This window comes from Protomyctophum bolini, assembly GCF_963924005.1.
Source record: "Protomyctophum bolini genome assembly, chromosome: 14".
Classification (NCBI taxonomy): Eukaryota; Metazoa; Chordata; class Actinopteri; order Myctophiformes; family Myctophidae; genus Protomyctophum; species Protomyctophum bolini.
In genome coordinates this window covers 22,827,715-22,852,118 of record NC_137875.1, presented here as the reverse complement: position 1 = coordinate 22,852,118, position 24,404 = coordinate 22,827,715, and the positions used below count along the sequence as shown (strand labels likewise).

Here is a 24,404-nt window from a genome sequence, read left to right as displayed (position 1 = left end):
GCTCCAGTTAGCTCATAACATTAGCCGCTGTAGAGTTATACTCACTGCTCCCTTATAACTCTATGGTTATACTGCGGCGCTGCAGAGTCTGGGTTAACACTTCCGCGTTGCAGCCTTTCAGGGCTTAGGACTGGCACTCCCATTGGCTTAGGCGGTGTTTCAGAGTATGGGTTCAGACGCGGGGCAGCCAATCATGACCAGGTCCTCAAAGCCAACCCGAGAGAAAATTGGCCAGGCTTCACCTGGCAAAAAGAACATACAGTACTTATGCATAAAGCCAGCATATTTTCCACTCCCACGTTAATAGGGGATTAAAAGACTTCCTTGTGTACCTTGTGTGATGACTTATTTGCGTTTAATCGTGTGATGTACTAGATAAATCATGCGATTAATCACGTTTAGGTTATGTAATTGTTAGACCGCACTAGAGAATATCCTACTGTTGCGGGTGCCCGGGTGGTTAAGGAGAGTCCGTCCATAAGCTGCCCCGGTTGGTCCAGTGAACGCACATCTCAATATTGTACCTGCATTTTGGGGATTGTTTTAGATCTAGTTTTATCAGCAACCGGTTCATCTCAGCACTGCCCAGAACAGAAGCATGCACATTGTTGTTGTGCTTATTTGGGATCAAGGAGGGAGAATTGGACACATTAATCATTTGTAGTCAATTCCAAACCTTTGTTGTATTTTTGCACTTGTAGTGCTTATGAAATGCAATCTCCTGCCTGTTATGCAGTACCTAAATCCTGATGAAGGTGCTTTTTGAATGAAATGCATTGTCTATTGACATACAGTACCACTACCTACTATACAATGAACAAACCTCTGTCCATTGATCAATGGCCAAACGATGTGCACTGACTGCACTGAGTGAGGAAGCTGATTTTCCTCTTTCCAATTTTAACCATTACATTTTTTTGTGACTGTCACTCAATTAAGACTCCATCCATCTTCATCCAATGCATTCCCCCCCAGTGGGTTGGCCAATCGATCTGGAATGAGTCATATGCATGGACGGATGAAACTGCTTTTTAACTTTAACAGTTGCTGTCGAAAAGTCCGGAACGGATGACCATGCTGTGGTTTTAATTATTATTGGTTGGTTGTCTGGATGACATCACGACCAATCGGCAGATGGGGATATGCAGTTAACTGACTGTTCTCATGCATTTTGTTCTTCACTGGGTTGGCCAACCATCTTAACACATTATGTGGCCTTTTAAAATGCACATGTGCATTGTCCTTTGGCATATGCAGGGACTAACAAAGCTGCCCTTTCACTTTCCCCCAAATTAAGCTGTTTATTTGCATTTTAACCATGGGCTATCGCATCTGTAGTCACGGTCGTGGTCACAAGTCTGCATGTATAGGACGCAGGGACTGGTAGAAGCTGATTCAGTGTGTCCTTTTAACACGGAGAGAGCTCTCCAATCACATGGTAACTCTGTGTGATATACCCAGGGGGTAATATCTCTTCAAAAGACAAATTAACTGTAGATTTTCTCCGGTACTGCTAATTAATCTCTTTCATTGGGGTTGCCATTTTGAAATAATTTACAAAAACTGGGAGAAAAAAGGCTCATTGAATTGCTTCTCACTAATTGCATATCTGCCAACACATGCTAAGTAGAAAATTAAGCGTAAGCGTCAAATAAACAAGGCGAAACAGCCAGCATTAATGTTATTATAATAATGTTATCAAAGCCTCGCTCCTCCGCAACACACACCTACTACCCCCCCTCCCCCGCAACACACACCTACTCCACCCCTGTAATAAATGCAGTACGGCAGCTTCTGAGCAATTAACTTTTAAGGAAGACATCTTAGCCCAGTGGGAATGGTTGAAATAACTCAGAGAAAGATGATCGGGCAACATGTTCCTTCAGATTGCAGCCAGAATGCACGCTTGTCAAGCACCTTCCCTCCTTATGTCCTTATGGACGGATACGCACGCAGTACGCACGCACGCGCACGCAGACACACAGTGTGTGTGTGTATACTAGTTCATGATTCATGTGCAGGCTGTCCATGATGTCCTGTCACTTTAGCTCATTTTCTTCTCTTCTAAATTATCTTTTACAAATCCATGGGAGTTTTATTTTATTTTACACCATTCTCTCATCCATTCACCCTTCTTTCTCTCTCTCTCTCTCTCTATCTCTCTCTCTCTCTCTCCCGTGCGGAACATTCATTTATGCCTACCGCATTGCAAGCCTCATCAATTAGGCTCCGAAATGTAAAAGCACGCCAGACGAAAAGGTCAGTGGCAGCCCCAATGTGACTTTCAGCTGCTTGAATGAAGTAAGATCTCCAAGTAATTGGGATTTGGCTTTGCTTTCTCAAATCTCCGGGTTACTCAAAGCCGCCCCCCAACCCCCCTCTACTCCCCGTCGTCTCGTCTCCTTCCTCCTTCCGTCTCTACCGCAGAATAAAAAAACAAGCCGTCTAGAATTGATTTGGCATTTTTGCAATACACATTAAACAATGTTCACATTTGGCTGATGAGTGTTAATTGTTAATTCCATGATAGTTGAAACACCATACACACACACACACACACACACACACACACACACACACACACACACACACACATAGACATAGAGGTACAGAACTGTCTACATCGCAGACATTTTCTTTAAATGTACTTTCATCCACCCTCCCAACAAAACAAACCTGTCAGAATTTCAATGCATCACTTCCAAGCTTTATTTGACAGAGCACACACACATATATATATATATAAATTGCTGTGCTATTTTTACAGATGGGAGAGTGGCACCTTTGAAGGGTCTTTTGCTTGAACAGCGGTGACAGTCTGCGTCATACATCCGTTACACACTTAATCAGATCTATTCTCGGAAGCACTCGTTCGTCAGCCCATCTCTTTCCCTCGACCCTCTCATTCCATCCTTCTCTCATCTTCTTCCCATCTTCATATTTCACGTCTTTATATCTTGGCTCGTTTTTTTTGTTTTGTTTTTCTTTGTGTCTTCAGGGTAGAGGGGGGGGGGGGGGGGTAGAATAAGCATACACTGAAATATACAAAGAATGAAAGAGTACTTTGAAGAGGCTACTAGTACTGACAGACAATTGAAGTCGGCCGCCCGGCACAGTGCATTCCACTCCAACAGAATGTGTCAAGAGAAGAGTTGTGAGTTTGTAGATCGGCTATTTTCGGCAAGACGTTTGGTGTTGATTGAGAGTCTAGGTTACTGTAAATATCAGAAAACACACCTTAACATGAATACAACATACAGTACACCCACTACACCAATGATAGTGCTGTTAAACACGTCTATTAAATCTATGTCTAAAGTTGAATCTGCAACACAGTTATACAATACGTAGTGGAGGTCCATGCTTCATCTCTCTCTCTCAGCTAGTCCTTAGCCTGAAAAAAACATTGAAGACCCCTGGGCTAGACTACTGTGGTAGAGGTTTGGGTTGTTACCTGATGTATTTCCAAAGGTAGGCAATAAATACAAAATAATTGCTCCATTGATTATACATTGATAATTCAAAATATGCTCCCCAAACTTGCATTATACAGTGAAGAGGCACAGGATAAACTCCATAAACGAATGCATACAAAGTTGATTCTGACAAATATAGAACAGCACCAAACCTGGTCATTTATAGTCTTGCTTGCTAAAAAGAACAATTCTCTTATCTTCTAGATCAGTTCTTTTTGACACTGTCTTAGAACAGAGAGTAAATTGATCTGTCTTTTGCTCTGGTTCTATTTTTATTGCTCTCACTGTTGTGTACTAATATAAACCGCCAAGCCTTTAGTCTGCCTGTCGTTCAACTTACTTTCTCTCTTCACACCATAACTAGACACAGTGGGAGTCTTACCGACCCATCCATTTGGTTTTCCTCTTGAAGTTGTCACGCTTTTCACGCTGCATTGATAAGCAGAAGAAAGAGTCAAAATGATTTATTAGGACATTTGACATGGTCATTAATTTTCACACATTCATTCACCTTTTGTAAGGGGTGTACTCAAATTGAACGGACAGCCATGGAAATGCTTCCATGTTGGAATGACCACCAAGACAGAGCAGGAAGGTTCCCCGTCCGTAGCCAAAGAAAGCCGTCAGTTGTACACATTGTATTCTACTCGTTGTGCATGGACCACCCCCTCCCTCCCCAACAGCTACTTGTGAGGGAGGGTGACAGCTTTCTGATGTGCTGTGGTACACGACACGGAAGCAAACACCAGTGGTCCCCAAACGTTTTAGCTCGAGCAATTAGCAGATCTACAAGCTCACAATGTGCAGCTTCACGCTGCGTTGTGTATATTAAAACATTACCCTGGCACCTGCCTAGCAGCCCGAACCTATTGTTGTAGAAAGTTTTAGCAGCTGGTTTTGGAGGCAGTGCTCAACTTCCTCCCCAGTTGATTTATCAAACTGTCACTGCAGCGAAGAGGCTCCCAGTCTCAGCTCCCAGAGGTTGGCTGGATGGTTTTGCTGGGGGCCCCCTCGGAATCCCCAAAGGGCCCATGGGGAGTCCCCACTTTGAGAACCACTGCTTTGGAGGGCACAGAGACTGTAGAACTTCCACTTGGGAGGCCTATCATTTTCTCAGTGAGCCAAAAGAAAAAAGAAAAGAGGTAGAGAGAGAGAGAGAGAGAGAGAGAGAGAGAGAGACACTCCCTGGAGAGAGGGATGTTATTTTATGCTGTTGAGACACATGGGTAGATTCACTCTCTCTCTCTCTCTCTCTCTCTCTCTCTCTCTCTCTCTATCTATCTCTATCTATCTCTCTATCTGTCTCTCTCTCTCGCACACACACACACGCACGCACGCGGTGACAGACCTTACATAAGCACCCTCCTTCTGGCCTATGTCTGAAATTCTTTATCGAGATGAACCATCTCCTTTTCAAGCGGGGTCTGCAAAATACACAAACCTAAAATATATTTAGCAGACCACCAACACAATTCATCAACCAGCCAAAAAAGAAATGACAACACAAACTGTAGATGCAGGGCTGGGGGTTCTGGACACTGAAGCTCCAAGGGTCCCCCTGCACCTCAGATGGCCCCTGGGCACTGAAGCTCCAAGGGTCCCCCTGCACCTCTGAGGGCCCCTGGGCACTGAAGCTCCAAGGGTCCCCCTGCTCCTCTGAGGGCCCCTGGGCACTGAAGCTCCAAAGGTCCCCCTGCACATGCGCGCGCAAACTTGTGCGCGCACGTGCAGAATTTTGCCGTTTTTGTTTTTTCCCCCTCCCCGGCTTCAGAGTGACAGCCAGGCAGGAACAAACACATTCTTTTTTATTTGACCCACATACTGTAGTAAGCAAATGGGTGAGAGAAACCGCCAGCAGTGCCAGTGTATTTCAGTGTTTTTATCTTTTTTTGTCGAGCCACCTGACATGCTATGCGTGCAGAATGTAAACAAAGCAATGCTGGATGGCGGACGCATGTCTTTATTCCACCAGAATCACCTCTCCACCAGACCTCACACAGCCCAGTGGGGCCACCTACCTTGAACAAAAGCCAATCTAGCGCATTGTTGCTGCTTTACACACAAGTGCGTATCCTTTTTGGTGTCCTTGACAAGAACAAGTTTGAGAACCAATGATATAGCAACATACGTTTTTCAGAATTATTTCAGGATTTAGGAGACATTTGTACTGTAGAATAGACGTCAGGTCTTTGTGAGTTAAAAAACTATCCATTGCACTTACTAGGCTTGTCTTGTCTCCTCACACAGCTTATTGTTTAGCTGTTTGTTCAAAACATGGTTTTTCCATGGCATCATACATAATAATACATCATGTCTGACAATGCCTGTCATCAAAATGCATTTAATACATACTGTACTATTTGACTGTTAACATTTGATTTGATTTATTTGCCATCCAATCGATACAACTATACACAGTGGTCGAAAATGTACTCACATTTTGTGCTCAATTAACAGTACCAATACTGCAATGTAGAAATACTCTATTAAGTTCAGAATTTAAAATGTACTTGATTAAAGTACAAAAGTAGTGTTATCAAAATGTACATAATGTACCAAAAGTAGAAAGTACTCATAATTCAGAACGTCCCGTTTCACAAGTTTCCAAATGTTTATAATCTTTTGAAAATATCAGATGTACAAGATGTAGATCGGCTCTACTGTATGTAGGGCTTAAGTAGTTAATGTATGTTTTTGTAATAATAATTAAGATCTACAAAGTAAAAGTTTTCAAATAATTGTAGTGGAGTAAAAGTACAATATTTTCCTCTGAGATGTAGTGGAGTAGAAGTAAAAGGGCTTCATAATGTCCTTACCGTACATCTACAGTATTTGTATCTCAGTGAGATTATGAAAGCACAAATTCCTCTCTAAACCTATAAGAGATAAAAGTATATCTTTTTTTTACAATGACAGCGTACAATACCAATGAAATTCAGGACAGCCAACAGTTGGAACACAGCTGTCGGGGTGGCCTGCTAACGGTAAAGTGTCTGATAGGGGTGCTAGCCGGGCGACGGCAGAGGGGTTTGGAACTGGTCCAATATTCTAGTAGCATGGTTTGGAACGGGTCCAGACTAGAGCTTGGTGCTGCTGGTAGCGTTGTGGTGTTGAGGAGGAGGAGGCGGCGGTCTCTCCCAGGTCCGTTGTGAGCTTGTAGATCGACTATTTTCAAGTTTTATAATAATAATCTGCAAAACTAGTAACTGAAGGTTTCAAGTAATTGTAGTGGAGTAAAAGTACAATATTTGAGATGTAATGGAGTAGAAGTAAAGTAAAAAGTACAGAAATTGTACAGAACATGTACAGTACTTAGTTATACTTTACACCAGTTTGCACATGCACGTGTGCGCACACACACACACACACACACACACACACACACACACAATCCTTAAATTTGGTGTGCCACAGTAGTAGTGCTGCTGCTTGGTACATAGCCCAATAATTATAGCACAGGAGGATGATTATAGCGTTGCTGCAGTTAGGATCCTCTGTGCTGCAACTCTGGTTAGGGTAAAACCATATGGTCATCAGATAGAGCAGCACAGGGTTTTTAAGATCCACGTGTTGACACTTTGGAGAGATGGCCTGAGTGTCTGGTCTGTCACTCAAAACAGCTTTGTGGCAGCTAAAGACATAACGCTATTATATACTTAGAAATCCTCCAAATTTCAGACGCATAATTGCGTTTCAACAAATGCCAAAAACGCTCCCCACACCCCCACCACTTAAACCCATGACGTACGGTACAGTAGCAGCCAGGAGCAAGCGCCCACCGTGGGCGTCGGGTTTCAGTGACTTGGCTCCCAACCTTCCCATGGAAGAATCAAAGGGGGGAAATAATGTAGAAAGAAACCCTATATCCCAGCAGACACCTGGGACTCCCGCTGCTCGCTGACAGACCCACCGCTAGTCAGGGCCACCGCTTCAAAGGAACCTGAACTGCCTTCTGGGAAATAACAGCGTGCCCTCACCACCACCAGTGTTGCTGGAGTCTGTGAGGGAAGTAAGCAAGTTGCAACCAAGGTCTTTATGAAAGCACGCGCAAAAGAAGTGACTATAGGCCACATGAGTACTTTAAACTTATATGCATCTGTTATTTTAGAATAGACAAGAATACTACAAGAAATCTACATGAAAATGTTTGAGAAACACTGCTTTACAACATTAGGAAACAAGCCCAAATAAGCAACAAAGAACACTCAAAACTACCAATAATTTACATGCAACGTTACGGTAAAAACATCATAATAATATAATAAGCAGACATGGCAACATTGCTTCTCTCCATAAATGTAAGCACCGACTCCAAATGCGTGCAGGATCTCTCTCTCTCTCTCAATTTCAATTAAATTCAAAGCAGCTTTATTGGCATGAGAAAACATACGTTTAAATTGCCAAAGAAAAAGTGGAACAAACCAAGACGAAACAATGTATATATGTACAAATAAATATTGTATATACCGGTAAATGGGAATAAAATAAAAGTGTAAACAGAGCTGTGTTACATTGCAACTTTGAAAGAAGAATCTTATGAAACTATAGAAATAGTTATACATCAATATACTGTAGGAATGTTAGTTTGGTATAAACTTTTGAAAGTTTAAAGCAGTATTTCAATGTTTTGCATTCACTTGGTATAAAACCTTTGCGACAAATAGCACGGGTGTGTGTGTGTGTGTGTGTGTGTGTGTGTGTCTCTCGCTCGCTCTCTCTGTCTATATCTGTGTCTCTCTCTCTCTGTCTCTGTCTCTGTCTCTCTCTCTCTGTGTTTCTGTCTGTGTCTCTCTCTCTCTCTCGCTCTCTCTGTGTGTCTCTCTGTCTCTGTCTCTCTCTGTGTTTCTGTCTGTGTCTCTCTCTCTCTCTCGCTCTCTCTGTGTGTCTCTCTGTCTCTGTCTCTCTCTGTGTTTCTGTCTGTGTCTCTCTCTCTCTCGCTCTCTCTGTGTGTCTCTCTGTCTCTCAGTAAACCCCCCTCCTCCTAGTAACATTGGTATTGCATTCATAAATATAATTCCCGCGCTCCACGGCGGAAAATCCTCACTGTTCATTTAGTTCTTGCTAGTGTAAAAAAACAATGGACCCGTACGGGTCAAGAGTTAAATCAACATAGAGGATTTTGACGGAGCAGTCTGGGGCAGACAGGATGAAGCCCGATACGCCACCTCACTTCCTGGATTTATTAGGCTGCACGTCGAAGTGAACCTCGGAGATGTCTCCCTCTGATATCACCACCCTGCCTTCCCCCTCTCCTGTTCACTGACTCCTGTAATGGAGTAACAGGAGAGTGTAATAGAGTCATAGTAGAGTGTAATAGATGGTGCAATGGTGTAGTAAAATATTGTAACAGAGTAGTAAACTGTTATGGAGTACTTGTAGAGTGTAATAGAGCAGTAGTACACTGTTGCCCAAACAGTGGGCCTGGACCCATAATGTGGGCCGTGGACCAAATGTTATGGGCATTAATTTAAGTATTATAAATTAATAAAAGTGTGTTGGTGTGCAGGTGCCGTTCGTGTGAAAGCGTGCAGTCTGCATCATCCACAGTCCACACCTACACTTATCCAAAAGTACATTTCTTTCTTCATCAAATAAGACATTGTTCTCCATTCCCATTAGCGGAGATTTGATTCATAGTGTACGTAAACAAGAAAGGATTGGGTGGGGGGAATTTATGTCTTGTTATTGTTTAACGCCGCAGGCTGTTTACACAAGGCATTTTAATTGCCAGACGATACTTACGATTATGAATACATCTGTCTTTCTTTGTTTGGGTTATCCTTTTTGTATTTTATTTTCCGTTACGGCACACACTCAATCCTGCCTGCAGCCGAACATGTTTTGAAATTCTAGAGAGAGAGGAGCAAATGGCACTCGTCCAGCTGAGTGCAAAGATATGAAACTGAAGCCATGCCGAAGTACTGTCTGAAACATCCCCTCTCAAATGGCTCGCCTCTTAACCCATTAAGACCGGCAATGTGCTATACAGTATAATAATAATAATAACTATTTGTACAGCCCAAAGTGTTTCACTTTATGATACTAAAAAGCCCCCCCCCCAAACAAACATATGTTATGTTATGTTTGGCAAACAAACATAACTAAGTCAATGTAAGGCAAAAGTATACAAATTAATGAAAATAAATAAAAATGTTGCTATAATGTAAAATGCTTTCCCAGTTTTAGTGGATTAAAAAGTCAGGCAATGTGTGCCACAGTCAAACAGATGGGTATGGAACTTCTACTGGCGGGAGGGTATGGATGTGTAACGCCATATGCCATGGTTGGGTTTCACATACACTATATACGCGGTAATCATTCCTTACTGAGTGACATTGCTGCGTGTTTGGGGTTTGTTTTATGTCTCATGGCTCGAGGTGGTGGACTACTACAGTGTCTCCCAATCATTTTTGATTCAATTATTTTTGTAAGATGGATCTTGAGAAGACACAAAACGTATCTTTTGTCTGTTTTTTATTCCATCTTAATGGGTTGTCTGCGTTGTTGGTATGTGCTATGGCGGGGAGATGTAGAAACATGCAAAGGACACAGCAAAAGCATGGCGTCACCATAATACATTTATATGGTATGCACGTGATAGCGCCTGGAGCATTTACTTTACATTCCAATGCCGTTCCCACAGCTCCATGTTTTTCCTTTTGCAGATTCTGGAGATTCTGGTGCGGGCGGTGGTGGAGAACCTACCGGACAAGCGCGGCGAGCAGGTGCCATCGCTCCGCCCCAAAGTCCAAGAGCTCATGGGCCGCGTCACCTCCCGCCACAGCACCGACGCCCAAATATGGCGGCTGTACGCAAAGCTGTGCGGCGACGGCCACAGCACCAACCCAGAGGACAACGAAAAGGTCACTCCAAACGACATCCCAGCATCCCTATGACTGTCACTAATGCAAACTCCACATGCGATGCATCACACACGGCACGGAAGAGTACTACACATAATGGACCCATCGTCTGTTAATAAGCTATTTATAGGCTCATTAATAACGTATAGGTGGTTGTAATGAATGTGCGGCAGATTAATTTAACGCCACTCCGCATGTCCCGTGTGATGATTGATGGCTCCATACGCAGTGGGTTGTTGATGAAGCTATTCTTTTATTATGGCCCCAGTCACAGTGTAAGTGCAACCTTATGGCCCATGGCAGCACCATGATTTGTCATCGCACCTCCCCTCTCCTCGGGACGCCCCTCCCCCACTCTCTTGCTAGTCACGCTGTAGTGGCCATGGTTCCTGCCATGTTGATTAGTGCTATTTATGTAGGGGATTAACCTGTTTGGTTCATTGCTTCTGCGAAAATAATATTAAAGACGTTGGTTGGCTTCATGGTGTATGATGGATTTCAAGACTCACATAGACTATACAGAGTATATATATATATATATATATATATATATATATATATATATATATATATATATATAGTGTGCGTGCGTGAGTTTCTGAATGCTTGTTTGATTTACTCGGCTGAAACATTTATAGCTTATTTTTCTTCTACTCCATCTTTACCAATAATAGTGTGACATTGCATGTTTCAGGCACTGCAGTTCCTGTTAAAGGCTCATCGTTGTGAAGTCCAAGTCGGTGGATGGGAGAAAGACACCGCCACCTTCAAGGAAGTTATAAAGAGAGCTGTGGATATGGGAAATGGTGAGAGCTTCATCCTGCGTATGCGTGTAGGATGCGCATCACCCACATTTTGTGAATTCATAATCTCGGTTCCATGGAACCCAGAACCCATGCTGTTATTATACCCCACCTTGTTTTATGGTTTTGAATGTTTATATTCACTCAGATTTTAGTGGAGTCTTTCATATAATACAGTAAATGTATTTATTTTTATTGTAATTAGAGGCTTTAATATCTCTAGCCATTCTCCCACACTCAACTCTTTCCAAACACACACACACAGGCACAAAAGACACAAACATGACCTCGCCACTAACAATGCCGTTAACGTTATTTCTCAGCACGCCATCGCCATGTGTGACACTTTGCGGTACATTTGCGTCTTTAGGCGAGGCAAGGCACTCGATCAGGCTAGATCCAGGGAAACCAGTGATGGATGAACATGGTCAAAAAACGAACAAAAACAACCCCAAAAATGGCAAATAAACTGCTCGCCCCTCCGTCTGGCCATCATTCGCCAGCCATAACTATCACTCCTGCCTTTCTCCAAGGGTGGAGAGTGGAGGGAGGGAGGAGGGGGAGGGGGCGGGTGGACAGAGGGAGTCGTGAGGCATATGCAGCACTGTGTCCTATAGCCTGACTCCAGTAAAGTTGTTAATCTCAGAATGCCCAGCTTTCTTTACAACAGGAGACTGCGCTGAATTAAACATTAGACTGAACGTCTGCGAGGTGGGGCTACTGGGGGCCAACATGTAAGGAATAGCAATGTGACAGAGAGCAATGAGACGGCTTACACACTTGTCTTTCCTTACAACCCGCTCTCTGTCTCTCTCCCTCCCTCTCTCTCTCTTTCTTTCTCTTTCTCTCCCTCCATCCCTCCCAGTGGCTGTGTGATGCTCATCTTTACCCAGGTCACACAAGTGGCAGATACATACACCTTGTTCTTTGTCACACTACTGTATGATTCTCATCCTCTGCACGTTGCATATCACTCAGTCTTTCTGTCTCACTAATTCACACACCCACAGACGCACACAGTGTGTTATGAATCCAGATGTGTCCCGTTCCAGTTCCACTTAGTCCTGCGCAGCCAGACCGCCTCCCGATACGTTCACTGAAATCTAAATGCGTTTGGACGGTGGAGAAAACCAGCACGAACATACACCCATTGCTTTGAAAACCAATCCTGATACTATCACAATATGAAGAACAACTATTGGATCAGGATCTGAGATGCTATAAAACACCTACTGTAGCTTTAGCCCATCCCTTGAATTTAGATAAGATGTCACCAGACATATCTCTGATCCGTTTCACCAGGTCTCTGCTTCTGTAGGAAAGTAGCTGCTAGTGGTTCCCCAAGACAAAGAGGTGAACCTCACCCTCCACCCCCCTAGGCTCCTATCTCTTCTAAAGCCCCCACCGGGCCAGGATTCTGCCGAGTGACAAGACATCAATGAAAAGAGAGTGCACAAAAACAGGACAGATAAACCAGAACAAGGCGAGGAGAGAGAGAGGGAACCACATTCATAAATCACAGCAGTTTGACCTTTCCAGCCACAGCGAAGGCAGGAATAAAAGGCTTGCCACGTTGCCGCGACAAGAAGCAGAGGGAGAGAGAGAGAGAAGAGGGGAAATGGGCTCCGAGCTTTGTTTTTTTGTTTTGTTTTGTTTTTCCTTCCCTGCGTGCGAGAGGAAGATAAAAGGTGACTCGGTAAACAGCGAGACAGAGGAAGAGCCTTACGTTGTGGGGAAATGGCCTATCAATATTCTGTCATCAGACCAGCAAGTATCACGCAGCAACAATCAATCATTTGTTTTCGGAGCCCTTCTTTTAAACCACGGGATGGAGCCTTGTGTAGAGAGTCTGTCATGTGCAGAACTCGGAACACAACTCAAACTTTATATGTTTGACCTTAAACAAAAAGGGGAAGCTGCTCATTCTTAAACGCCCAACAATTGAGTAAAGCATAACATCCGATGAGACTAAAAATGCACCCAAATAGACGCACAATGTTTGCTGGAAGGTTATTGAGCAATTGGATGGGGGGTTTCAAAATGCCATTTTGATCATGTTGTCGGGGACAGTGATAATGGAGATGATTAAACAGGCCTGGTTGATATAGGTCATTGTCTAAGTATTCATTTGTAAGCCACTTGGGGTCAACTTCGTACAGGCTCCCCTACTCTGTCACACTCTTTCTCTTACACACACACACACACACACACACACACACACACACACACACACACACACACACAGTAACCACTAATTACTAGTTGTCATTTTAATAGACGCTATAATTGGAGTATTCAGGGTACAATTTTCAACGTGCGGAGTGCTATAATATTAGATGCATAGTCGAATGGTAGTTTGGACGTGTGTACAGTACACAAGACTTTAAACCAGCATGACATCGCATGGCGCATGTTGCTCTTGCATGTGCAGAGTTGCGTTTACATCAGACATCTTTATTTTGCCATCTAACCGCACATGCATCGCATGCGTTCACCACGAATGGAACTGCAGTTTTATGACCGAAGGGAGATGATTGATGAGCCTGGAGCCTATTTAGAAGGCGGCAGTTCACTTTCAGCCACTAATTAAAGTACGCCAGATAGCATGAAATCAGGAAGGTTAAGAGAACACTCTTTACTATACGTCTGCAAACAACGTAACTGAATTATCCTGTCTTGTCGTCGAATGAGCTTTTATTTAATTATGAAGTGCCTTCAAGCAGCCCCGTTTCATCTGTCTATTGTTCTCTCACTTGCCACTTTTTCCTCCATTCCTCCATTTGTATTCTCTTTTGTTCAGTCTCTTATTAGCCTATACACTGTACGTGGTCGCGGGCCGGTGTCGCTCACCAGTCACCACATACATTATATAGCCAATCTACAAGCTCACAAGTGTTGTGACTGAGTGTGTACATCTGCTAGATTTGGTGTCTGACACAATGCGTATCCGAGTATAAATCAGGCGTTACGGTTCCACCGACCCGACCTCAGTCACTCTCTTTCATCCCGAAAGGTCGTCCTGGGGTTAAGGGTGACTCGCTCGTTGCCCTACCTCAGGAGAGGTGGTGCACTTAGTTTTTTGCCCTCCATCAACCCACCTTTTTCCATCCATCCGTCATCCTGTGATGACACACTGAATGTGGTATCTGTTGGTCATGCATTTAGCCATTGGTTCCGTGGGTTCACCTATACTGTAGGTCTGGAGCCCTGCTAGACCCCCGGGAAGCCCTGTGGAGCCTGTGACTCCGTGTCGATGACCCCTGACCTCATTACCCCAACTGGGAAACATTTAAACACTTACAGTAAACCATGTATACTTCGCTGACGGGACTAGTCGCCCAGGGGTCTGTACTAGTACCCACTCCCTCTCCCCCTCTACTCCAAAAAATATCTTTGTTGAAAATAGCCGATCTACAAGCTACCCCCCCCCCCCCCCCCCCCAGGGGTGCTGATAGTTTAAATGCTGATATGACAAAAGCACAGAAAGCAGGTTTCCGGTTCACTCCTCGTGTACAGTGCATTGGAGAATCCTCTGGAGTGTAAATTTAACTCTTGAGACTCTCGGGGTTAAAAACGGAATATGCCGCCACCTGGTGGCTCCACTCAGAGCAGGTGCCAGGAAAATCCAATAGAATGACCCTCTTTACACAGCCTCGTTGAACAGGAAGAGATTGTGTGATGACACGTAGCTTCAGTTCAGAGCGTCATCTCGCGATGTAAACATTGGTTTACATCTCGCAAAATGTAAACTCGCGAGGTCAGATTAAGCTTTATTAAGGTCTAGTCCATTATCTCAATATGAGCCCCTAAAGATTATTTAGATTGCGTGCGTGCGCATATTCGATGACGTCACACCATGGCAGCCACCGGAGGCTAGCGATGGATGCATTGGTTATTGGGAGCTGTCCAGTGAAACTACAGACTGTCTGCTATACTCTTGGACACTAAGCAGCATGTCCGTCCGTAATTGCTGAATGAAGTGAGATTAGATTCGTGTTTCACAGGAATTTTCATTCTGCCTGCATTTAACTTGATTAAATGTTAGTCTACCTACCGCGTCCTCTCTCCTCTCAAATACTGTTCCGCTCAGTCTTTGTCAAAAACATTTGTTTTGAATCAGTCTTTATTAGATGATGGCAGAGAGCACAGAACATTGTTCTTGTCCTCTTTCAAACACGGTGCAATGGACATAAATAAATCACACCTGTGTGAAGTGAGGGGCGCTCTTATCATCTATCTAACTCATGTTGCTATGATTAGGTGATGTAATGATGATATAAAACAAACGGTGACAAAACAAAAATTGAACTAAAAACAAACATTAAACCTGTATATAGGAGGGGCTAGCGCCCATCAAAAACACACACGTGTGAAGTGATATCATCATACATTATCTCATTCTGGCCAATCAAATCCTCATATTTCTATCTTTACTTTTGTCTTCAATATTTGTGTTTACACAAACCCAGAAAGCTGGGAATAGGAAAATGACCACTAGAAAATGACCCTTTTTGAGGGGCGCTAGCCCCTCCTATGTCCAGCTTTGAGGGTTTGTGTAAACACAAATATTGTCTTAACACAAGCATTAAATGCCATTGACAATTAATGACCAGCTTTGCGTATTTGGGTAAACACAAACGGTCTGTAATCATAACCATTAAAGACGAAAGTGAGGACGCAAATTCTGATTGGCCTGGAAAGAGATGATGGGAGCTTGTGTCATTGTTTGAGCATCCCAGAAATTGTGATTGGTCGGAATGAGACGATGTATGATGATGCATGATAATAAGAGCGCCCCTCACTTCACATGAGTATGACTTTTGAGGGGCGCTAGCCCCTCAAAATGTCAGCTTTTAGTCTGGGTCCACAAACTTGGTCCTACACAAACATTCCATTCCCATTGACAATGAATGGATAATTTTACGTCATAGTGTAAATTATTGATGACAACATTGATGACGAAGCAACATTGAAGATGAAGGTGAGGACGCAAATTGTGATAGGCCGGTATGAGATGATGATTATGTACTATATGAGTGCCCCTCACTTCACACGGGTGTGATTTTTAATAAATCGTTTTTTTCTTCCTGTCAGTCACCATCAGTTGCAGTAAGACGAAGACTAAACCCCAGGAAGCTCTCCAGATGCTGTCCTCCACACGACTCAGTCTGAGGAGTTTGGCCACCAAAGCCAAGGTACTGTGCAATCCCATTATTATTAGACAGACACACTAATGTTCTCGACCATGTACATACTTTGAGCCGATTCTAAAATAAAAGTTTTCTGAAAATGTTTCTATGTCAGTGGTGCTCATCCTTTTCCATGTCAAGGACCCCGGCATTTTCTGTATTTGGCCGCGGACCCCTATCTGAAAAGATGTTGTTCCAGGCACCCTCCAGAAGCAAAGATTTGAGTTAAAAACGTTCACTGTGAAAGACTATATCTCTGCTGTCAGGAGGAAACCTCATAACTCCAAATTTACATACATTTTTCAGGAAATTAAGAAAACCTTATATTTTTAAAACAAAGCAATACAGCCTCATCAAAGTTGGTGTTGTAACTTTATATAATCAATTACTTCCATGAGAGGGGGGAGGTGGTGAAGCTAGTTGCTTTAGCAGACATTTTGAGGGTCCAATGGCGTTAAGAGGCTTAAAGGGTGTTCAATAGCACTGATTTATGCCAAAAAAGAACCTTATGAGGTTTCCTCCCGACAGCAACAAATTATATTCAAAGATTTACGCCACATTTTCACGGTTAATTTTTTTTTGCAGATCTACAAGCTATTTTTCAATAGCTAAAGTATAACTATATATACTACTATAAACTATGTATATATATATACATCTAACATAAATATGCTCAAAACACCAAAAGGGGTTTTCGTCCAGAATGGGATAAAAACAAGCATCATTTCACCTTTTCCTCTTCATCTTTTCTTCCATTCAGCAAACTCACACAGACGTGGACACAGGAGAGATCAGCGATGACCTAAGGGACAGTGTCACAGAACTGGAGCAGCTCATCACAGAGCTGCAGGACCTGACGCCCTGCGCAGCCAATCAGAATGACCCTCCTCGAGTGTGACAGGCGCCTTCTCCTCTAGCAGCAGTCAAGTCACGATTGAAACGTTCCAATAGTGGACACTAAATTAATCGAGACTGAAACGTTACAATCATCTGTGTCTGTTTTTTGGCACACACTTCCCACTTTCTTGAGTTAGAAGCATGCGTCAAACCACAGCAATTTACTTGTGATGCTAGAGCTAAAAACTGACTGATGGTAAATGGAAAGCCAAAGGAATGTTTATTTTCATGTTTACTTTCATGTTTCATGTATGTTCAAAATGTTTTTTTTTCCTATTATGGTTCATGTTGGTCAATGTGGAGTGTGTGAGGCTTGTATTGTACCATAGTCTCCGGTACCATATCCACTTCAGTATCATTTTGGATTTAAAGATTTTGGATTATGACAGTGTAGTCAATTTCCCCATTCATTTCTCTGCAGAAAATTAAACCAATCAATTTGTATCTCAACGAAATGTGCCTTCATTCAAGCCAAAGCAGTGTTGAAAAACATCATTATATTAGAGCTGCTACTGGATTGAATTTTAAGTATCCCAGCCAGTAACAGTACAGAGGAATTTCCATTCCCCAGTCCCCTTAAACGTACTGCTCCTCAGTCCAAAAGTCACACCATGAACTCTATAGTTCAAACTGGCAGAAAGCAATCATATAATCTTTGCCTTGCAGTCCTAAATGCAAAATAATAAACAGGAAAACAAGCCAGGCCCATACAGCCTCATTATTATTATTAATACTACAGTGCACCAGCTCTTCTAACAACCCACTCTGTGTGCTCGGACGCTGGACCCCCGCCCCCAACCCAAACCCCAGGCCCAGGGCGGTATGAGGGTGGTGTCACCGACTGCTGTGAAAATGAGGAGTGTAAGAATGTGAGGGAAATCTTAGAGCCGCTCCCGAGACAGGAGCCGAGAGTGTGCACATTCATCACTTCAGAGGCACTGGGAATGAATGTGTCATCCCATGCAGTGCTCATGCATGCGCAGTGTGTGTGTGTGTGTGTGTGTGTGTGTGTGTGTGTGTGTGTGTGTGTGTGTGTGTGTGTGCGTGTGTGTGTGTGTGTGTGTGTGTACGCCTGTTTGATGCACACACTCACTGCCTGGACGCATGTACAATCCTTCAGTGCACAGTCCTCCGACAGAGAGGTGTGTGCGCCTATATGCACACGCACACACACACACTCGGATACAGACACATGCACATGATGTATTTGGCCTCATCACCATGCCCTCCAGCTATAGCACATGGGGAGGATCACCCCATCTTCACTCTGATGGCTTTTTTCTTCTCTCCAAATGGGAAGATGACCTTCACATTGCTTTAGTTTTTATCTCTCTCTCTCTCTCTCTCTCTCTCTCTGTGTGTGTGTGTGTGTGTGTGTGTGTGTGTGTGTGTGTGTGTGTGTGTGTGTGTGTGTGTGTGTGTGTGTTTTATGACCATCATAGTTACAGTATGATGTTTTCCTTTGCCTGTGTCACTTTGTCACAGTTGAAAAGCCTTTTGTCTTTGGAAGGGAAAAAGCCACTCACCTCTGTTCCCTGCATTGTGTTTGGCATTTGAGGAGTCGAGTGTTTGGAATGTTAAAGTGTCACACAGTGTAAGAGAATCAACAGGTATGAGATAGCAAAGTACATGACAATGCCCTGAGGCACTGGTTAGCATCAAAGCCATGATTCCCTTCACTACACAGCCGTCTGTTTACATACCAAACTAAATGATCAAAGCCACATATCCAGCCTAAAAACACCAGTGATGAAATAAAAAACACAAAAAAAAGTATTGGCTCATTTTGAATTCTTTCATCATCCATCTTAGCATTATAAACGATATCACATCCAGGAGACCGGCCGTAATGGTCTTGTAGCTCTTCCAAATGGCTTTCAGAGACAAACATCATGTGGTTCTTATGCAGCCATTAGGTCAGCATTGCGGAGGACAGCCTTTGATATAAGCAAACAGAGGTTTGCTTGTCTTGCCTCTGACCTGTCGTCCCAGAATTCCTGGTGTTTCTCAGCGAGGACCTGACAACATCTTTGTTAAACCAGCCGAAGTAAAGACCAGCCCACACCCCATATCACTGCTAGGGACCACCACTCTGACGTTAGTTATACTATAGTGCAGTGATACTCAACCTCAGGCCCGCGGGCCACATCAGGCCCGCGGGACCATTATGACTGGCCCACCAATGAAAATCTAAAAAAAAAAGAAGAAAAAAAAATCTGGAAAATGAAATAAAAATAAATAAATCTGAATGAAGTTATCTTTAATTACATTATTATAAGTAATACTATTAGAGTTGTACTATTACTCGAACGAAAATAAAAGCTTGGGGGGGGGGGGGGAGATGCAATGCAAATGAAAGACATATACTGTGTATCCCTATTCCCTGACATAATTTTATAGCTAAACGGACAGAATTCTATTTTATTTGAATGATGAAACCCAGCTGCCATTAATAGTTGGAAATGGAAATTGCGGAAATTGTAATTGCGGAAATGGTGGAAATGGAAATTGCGGAAATTGCGGAAATGCGGAAATGGAAATTGCGGAAATGGCGGAAATGGTAATTGCGGAAATTGCGGAAATGGTGGAAATGGAAATTGCGGAAATTGCAGAAATGGAAATTGAGGAAATTGCGGAAATGGAAATTGCGGAAATGGAAATTGCTGAAATGGCGGAAATGGTAATTGCGGAAATTGCGGAAATTGCTCTTCACTTATAGCTATCTATTTTCAGGTAGATTGTTTTATTTTACTCAGTCAGCCATATCACTACTAATTTTTTTTCATGAAAAAGGTCATAGCTGGGTAATCTATTTTCAGGCAAATTGTGTTTATTGTATTTTATTTTACTCAGCCATAACAATTTATTTTCTGTTAACCAACTTGCTGGCTGGCAGGCAGGCAGACAGCTACTCATAGACAGGCAGACAGACAGACAGCTACTCATGGAGAATTGGACAGGCAGGCAGTCAGACAGCTACTCATAGACAGGCAGACAGACAGCTACTCATGGAGAATTGGACAGGCAGGCAGACAGCTACTCATGGACAATTGGACAGGCAGGAAGGCAGACAGCTATACTCATAGACAGACAGACAGCTACTCATGGACAATTGGACAGGCAGGAAGGCAGACAGCTACTCATAGACAATTGGGCAGGCAGGCAGACAGCTACTCATAGACAGACAGACAGCTACTCATGGACAATTGGACAGGCAGGAAGGCAGACAGCTACTCATAGACAGGCAGACAGACAGCTACTCATGGACAATTAGGCAGGCAGGCAGACAGCTACTCATAGACAGGCAGACAGACAGCTACTCATGGACAATTAGGCAGGCAGGCAGACAGCTACTCAGACAGGCAGACAGACAGCTACTCATGGACAATTGGACAGGCAGGCAGACAGACAGCTACTCATAGACAGGCAGGCAGACAGCTACTCATAGACAGGCAGACAGTAAGACAGCTACTCATTGACAGACAGACAAATAACTACTCATGGACAGACAGACAGACAGACAGACAGACAGACAGACAGACAGACAGACAGACAGGCAGGCAGGCAGGCAGGCAAAGAGCTACTCATGTTATGTTATTATGTTATTATAACAGCTACTCATGTTATGTGCAATAATTTGTGCAGTTATGGAAACAGCTCTTTGTGTTTATGCAAGAAAATGTTACACATTTATTTATTTACATATTGTGTGCATGCACATTGTACTTTGATACATTTTGCGAAAATAAAGCAATTGAAAGAGAGAAGTTATCAAGTATCATTAATGTCGTAATTTTATCTACTGGCCCCTGGCCCCTTGCCATTTTTGTAATGTGGCCCACAGGTAAATCTATTGGAGTATCCCTGCTATAGTGTGTGTGTGTGTGTGTGTGTGTGTGTGTGTGTGTGTGTGTGTGTGTGTGTGTGTGTGTGTGTGTGTGTGTGTGTGTGTGTGTGTGTGTGTGCGCGCACGGGTGGGTGGGGGTGTGTGGAGGTGGGGGGTCAGATTTGGTAAAGTGACGGTCCGCTCAGCCATTATACCCACACTGAATCCTGAGGGTTCATTTAAGTCTCGGTTAAATTGCCACTCAGGATTTTGCAGTGCATGTGTGATGATTGATTCGTTACCAGGGGCACATTTTTTTGACCGGGATCCAAATGATTTCCTATTAGAAACACTCTCTTACAGTACTTCCAAGTTCTTTATTTTAACGCCCTCAAGCATTTTGCGAGCTTCGACTGTTCATTTGTTCAGAAACTCTTTAAGAACTACAAAGAATGCAGTAAAGCCTGGCAGGCTTCCAATAAACCGTCACATTAGCCAATTTCCACGTCCTCTTCCTTAAACGTGGGCCAACCAGCGATATCCCCTTCAATTTGTCTCTTTAAGGGCCACCGACGACTGAAACATTCCAGAGCATGACGTGCCCATTCCCAGACACATCTTGAGGTTCTTTATCTGGCCCTGACGTCCGCTTGGAGTCCCCATCTGTGACTTTGGTTTCCTGGACAGATGGGAGTATTTGGTCCGTTTCATGAATGCTATGCCTGTCCTTGTGACCCAGATGAGGGATTCACTTACTTGATGATTGCATCGCTGCCCAACTATTTCACATTGCATCACCAGTGATGATTACAGTACACACTATGACCGCAGCCCTCCTTCATAGCCTTGCCAGCATGTCTTTCCCCACATGTTGGCGGACGCCCCCAACCCCCCCCCCCCCCCCCCCCCCAACCCCCCCCCCCCCACCATCCATCCAGGGGATGCTGTTACACAGTCTGTGGGTTCTGGATACCATCACCCTCCATGTGTCAAATTCAGAGAAACGTCCACCCAGTCTCCACCCGTCTCTTGTCTCTTCCTCAATTTCCCGCTCTTGTCTATCTGTCTCTTTAGGCACCAGACCTCCCTCTTCAACAGGCTCTCATGAACCCACACAACCCCTCTCTCTCTCTCTCTCTCTCTCTCTCTCTCTTCGTCCTCCCCCAGTTACACCCAAATATTTCATTTTGTGGTTTAATGTGGGTTTTTGGCCTCTATAAATAAGTAGTTCATGACACTGCTAACACCCTCTTCAAACCCCGCTAGGGATGCTAAAAGGCAACAATTAATTTCTCAAGAGAAACAAAACGTCAGTGGACGTCATAGCGCCATAGTTCTTTCCACAACATTGCGTCGTGTTCTTTAGGGGGGCGTACGTGGGCAGTTTAAAGTAACTATACTCAATTACTGTACTGTACTTTTAAGGTATTTTTACTGTGAATATTTCCAGTTTTCAGTGCTTTTACTTCTACTACTCACTAAATCTCAGAGGCAAATATTGTAAGTTACTTTTTACTCCACTACAATTATTTGAAAACTTCAGTTACTAGTTACGTGTAGATTTTGATTATTATTACAAAACACAACTTCAAGCCTATATACATTTCCGCTATGTGAAAATAGCCTTGGCTATTTTCAAAAGATGTTTGTTTTATACATTTTAAATCTTGTGAAATGGGATATTGTGCATATGAGTAACTTCTACTTTTGGTACTTTAAGTAATTTTTATATCAATACCTTTGTATTGTTGGTATCAATACTTCAAAGTATTTCTACATTGAAGTATTGATACTTTTACTTGTACTGTACTGTGGGGAACAAGTTCTCAGTCTCCACACGAACACAATCTGTATCCAATAATGTAATGGTTCTCAAAGTGGTGTCTGACGTCCCTATGGCATTACCGGAGTCCCCTGAAAAATAAAGAATAATCAGATTTCTCTGTTATTTAATTTATAGGTAATTTCATTGTGGAAATGTTTCAGCGAGTGGGCATATAGTTATGTACAGTAGATGTAGATTACCGGTATATGCATTTTGATTGTTGCTCTTATTCTAAGAATCTTGTTTCCTAAATACCTCATTTCCAAATTGGTCCTTGCTCTTACATCAATAAACATAAATGTGAGGCACAACCCACAACAGCTGAACTCATAATGAATCCCATCATAATGGCCCCCTAGTCATCTCTATAATCTTCCACAGACAGATAGACAAGAATACTCCGTGGGTCAAATATGGCGACCTCGGAACGGTCGCCAGTAGAGGTGTAACGATATAGTAACTGCACTGAAAAATCTATTTTAATTTCAAGAATCGAAGTATATCGAAATGTAAACAAACGGCAACATTGACTTTGTATCAACATCATATCGTTTTGCAAAGCAAATGATTGGTATCGAATCGTTTTGCAATATAAACAATCAATTGTATCAATACTAAGTACTTACTTAGTAGTTAGTACTAAGTATTTAGTATTATTATATCCATATACATTTTCCTTAAAAATATATGAATATTATATATATGAATGCACCACTTACCATTTTACTGTGTCCATTTTTAATTATTGAATCATGTCATATCATATCGCCATAATGAACCAATATCGTCCATGTCAATGGTGATATGTATCGTATCGCTAGAATGTATCGTTACACCCCTAGTCGCCAGACTCGCCATCATGTGTTCCTAATGTAACCTCAGTAATAAAATTCCAAAACTATAGCCCTGAAACATGACTGTAATAAGCATCATGTGAACCATGGCTATGCCAAAACATAACCTTATTATGTGTTTAAACGTACTCAGGGTAACATATAACCCAACTGACTACATGGGTATACCACATTTTTGCTCCGTTATTTGATGTGTGTGTCATGGATGTGACACGTTGTGAGCTTGTAGATCTGCTATTTTCAGTCCAGTACACCATCCTCCTACATAACGGAGCATAAATTAAGCATTATTTGAGCCATAAGCGTAGAGAATTAGAAGCGTTCACAGGAATGCTTCACCCGCGCAACTGTGGTCCGGCAACTCATGTAGACGCTTTGGGATGAATGATGATGTGCACATGGCTGTATGAATTCCTGGCTGTTCTGACGCATCAAAAGTGCCTGGCTGCTTTGATTTAATGTTGGAGTGTGACTGAAATAAAAGTGAATATATAACTCAAAGACTATGACAACACATGCTTTATATAGTCTTACACAAAACATTACCCACTATCTAAGCTATTCCAACTGCCATAATTAATATGATGTAATATCCATTTTTTATGGCATAGTTTTTAGTTCACACTTCCTCATACATGCATAGAAGATAAGGTAAGTGTCCATAAATTCAA

The 24,404-nt window shown here is 42.9% G+C and overlaps 2 protein-coding genes across 2 annotated transcripts in view; one reads left to right on the top strand and one right to left on the bottom strand.

The window, feature by feature from the left end:
* Nucleotides 1–17,683, top strand: part of ttc27 (tetratricopeptide repeat domain 27) — a 134,925-nt gene extending 117,242 nt beyond the window's left edge. Inside the window, exons 17-20 of the mRNA XM_080781332.1 lie at nt 10,142–10,339; nt 11,034–11,145; nt 16,237–16,337; nt 17,092–17,683. Coding sequence (XP_080637458.1) covers nt 10,142–10,339; nt 11,034–11,145; nt 16,237–16,337; nt 17,092–17,229 — 549 coding nt within the window. The 3' untranslated portion in view covers nt 17,230–17,683. The remainder of the gene's footprint in view (nt 1–10,141; nt 10,340–11,033; nt 11,146–16,236; nt 16,338–17,091) is intronic.
* LOC308327786 (long-chain fatty acid transport protein 2-like) overlaps nt 1–24,404 on the bottom strand; it is a 512,892-nt gene that overhangs the window by 76,846 nt on the left and 411,642 nt on the right. The window lies entirely within an intron of this gene.